General features: G+C 45.2%; 1 protein-coding gene across 1 annotated transcript; it reads left to right on the forward strand.

Annotated features, from left to right (window-relative positions):
- Window positions 1-1,735: 1,735 nt before the first annotated feature.
- Window positions 1,736-2,225, forward strand: PPTG_18955 (hypothetical protein; the record flags this gene model as incomplete). The annotated part of the gene is made up of 2 exons (XM_008917201.1): window positions 1,736-1,777; window positions 1,838-2,225. Coding segments are annotated over 2 exons (429 nt in total), but the record flags the coding sequence as incomplete, so codon positions are not given.
- Between the last annotated feature and the right edge of the window lie 469 nt (window positions 2,226-2,694).

The following is a 2,694-nucleotide window of genomic DNA, read 5'->3' on the forward strand; positions in this document are numbered from 1 at the left end:
GAACAAGGTATTCCTCCCCTTTTGTGTTTGGTAAAGTGTATCAATGTCAATCACATATTGGTTGTGGTCATCGCTTGAAGCTATCAACCCATCGAGCCAATAAACGTCTTTTCAGTATCAGCTTTTGCAACGTGGCCATCACTCTGGCGCAACTATTCAACTTCCAGCACGAGGAATTTCTCCCGCTTTAAATCCAGAGCTGGATGCACTACTCAAGCTTGGAATGTCAGCTGGGCGCGTTAGAAATATGATTCATTTCAAGTACATTCGAGAGCCTGAGATGTTAGTACATGTTCCTGACGTTCGAAAGATGGAAAACAGTAAAGCTTGTCTGAAGAAAAAAAGTAACTGGAGGGTGGGAGATCAACACGTTTATCTCGTTGAGGAGCTGGTCTGCTCTCAAAATGTGCTAGGACCGCACAAAGTTCCTTGGTGTGGATGAATACAACGTTGCCGACATGAATTCTATGGTTGTACTTTATGACTTTGAGCATACGGTTACCTTCAACAACCGAGAGGTCCCCAGCATGGGGGTAGTTGTGACGACGCGATCTCTTTTTCAAAACGTTCGTCAAGCCATGCAGGATCAAGGACCCACCCTCGTGATGCCAACAGAGGGGACTTACAAGTTTCATTTTGGTGGGTGGACACTTGTCGATTGTGGGGGCATTTTAGTTGAGACCATGGATACTGGGTTCGTACACCGATTTCGACCCTGGTTGTTTATGTTCCTTCGTACCGAGAGCGAGCTTGCTTACGAGCAGTTGTTCAGAAGCTTAGTTAAGTACGCTCGCGTGTTCTACGATATTGACGTCAGTATTCGAAGTGCAAGCATTCACCACACCGATGGCATTGCGTCTGTTCTAGTCTCGGTGTGGCCACAAATCGAGATACTCACATGCTGGGAACACCTTTTACGACAGTCAAGAAAGCAAACCAAACTGGCACGAAAACACGTTTATAAAAGAATGTGTACAACCCCATCTTCGTCTACTTCACGCTGCCAGATCACTAAAACAATTTCGGGCTTTGGCAAAACGAATTCTTCAAGCCTGGCGCGAGAAAAACGAAGGTCCTTTAGCCGATTGGTTAGAATCGGTGTACTTGAAGCCACGTTGAGACCGTTCGAGTGTAGGAAGCTCTTCTGTACCAGGCTTTTTGCCTACCCAACAACCTATAGAGAGCCATCATTGAGTGATTAAGGACATTGTCACCGACTTCAAAAAGGCACCAACAATATCCGTACTCAGCTCTGTACTTCCCCGAGTTTTACTGTACGACACTACCAACTTGTCGTCCGGAAGCCAAGGTCATTACGCTGAAGGTGCCGTTACCGTATTTGCTTTATATTCGCTAATTTTACTGAGTTTATTACGTTGTCCAGGTCCTTTACCGCTTAAAGCTGTCATGAAGGCCAAAGACTTTCTAATTGACCCTCCAAACCACCGGATAGTTACTACAAAGTCCACCCAACGACCCGCGCGGATAGTTTTCAACAGCACCAAATCGATGGTGCAACCAAAGAATATGGCTGGGTCCCCCGTGACAGCGAGCGGTATTTATTTCTATAAACTACATTATGTCTGTTTCTTTTTTTATGGCTTGTTGCTTTTTCTACGATAGATTTCAGCGATCTTTACGAAGTTGGCTGGGTGGCGAAGGCCCTATTTTCGATATCCAGTTTACTTTCTTGTCCCTGCATCAAGTTACGCTACATGAACATCACCTGGCTCAAATGGAAGATCTACCGCTGCAGTCGATGTGGAGATCCCCGGAAGTAAGTACAATTTCATTCATTTTTATAACGATCACCCTAAATCTAACACGATCTCGGCAGATTGTGTCTGTTCGCAAAGCTTTAAGCTGCACATGCAAGAGCTATAAGCACTCTGGATGGGTCTGTTCCCACGTTATTGCGTATTTGCATCTCCTAGACAAGCTCAACATTGAACGAGCCCTAGAAACAATTCCGATGCGAGGGCCACCTGGACGCCGAGAGTCAACACGAGGCGGATTGAATCGAGACGGCGTATGCGATTTCGATCGCCTGATTGAGGTGTTCGCTAAGGATCCTGGTAGAGCATTAAAGTGGTCTGTGGTAGAGGAATTTGAGGTGCTAGACGATGGAGTAGCAGTTCCAGACCGCCGAATTGGGCAAGTTTCGGCTTGCCGTCTTTCTTCTCATGATGGGGTCTACATCTGGACGGCATCCTTTGTGGATGGAGGTAGAACGGAGTATAAGGGGGAGGAACTCGTACACGCCATACGTAGAGCGCGCGATATGAGTGCCTCTGTCTAAGACAAGCGTTCAATGAATTTGGATTTTCTACATAGAACACAACAGATTCTCAGAGTCAAAGGTCTGGATTTCTATGGACATATTATAAGCAATGAATTTCTGTCGTCTTAAGTTCGCAACAGGTATTCATAGTTCGCAACAGAAATTCAGCATTGATTGGTATGTAACACACGTTCAGCATTTGAGCAACATATATTAATTAACAGCCCCCGATACCTTAAAACAACTTCAAGGTCAATTAGAAGTTGTTGGGCCGTCAATTTTGCAGCCATCCAGCATTCCGCCTTATTTTGAACTCTACAAGTTTGATAGACAATTATGATCAATTGAAGAACTTCCTAGCCGCCAAGAAGAAAGAAAGGAGCGTGTTCTTGAAGAGAAATGTGTAGCAGCAG

Source organism: Phytophthora parasitica (assembly GCF_000247585.1).
Source record: "Phytophthora parasitica INRA-310 unplaced genomic scaffold supercont2.96, whole genome shotgun sequence".
Lineage (NCBI taxonomy): Eukaryota > Oomycota > Peronosporomycetes > Peronosporales > Peronosporaceae > Phytophthora > Phytophthora nicotianae.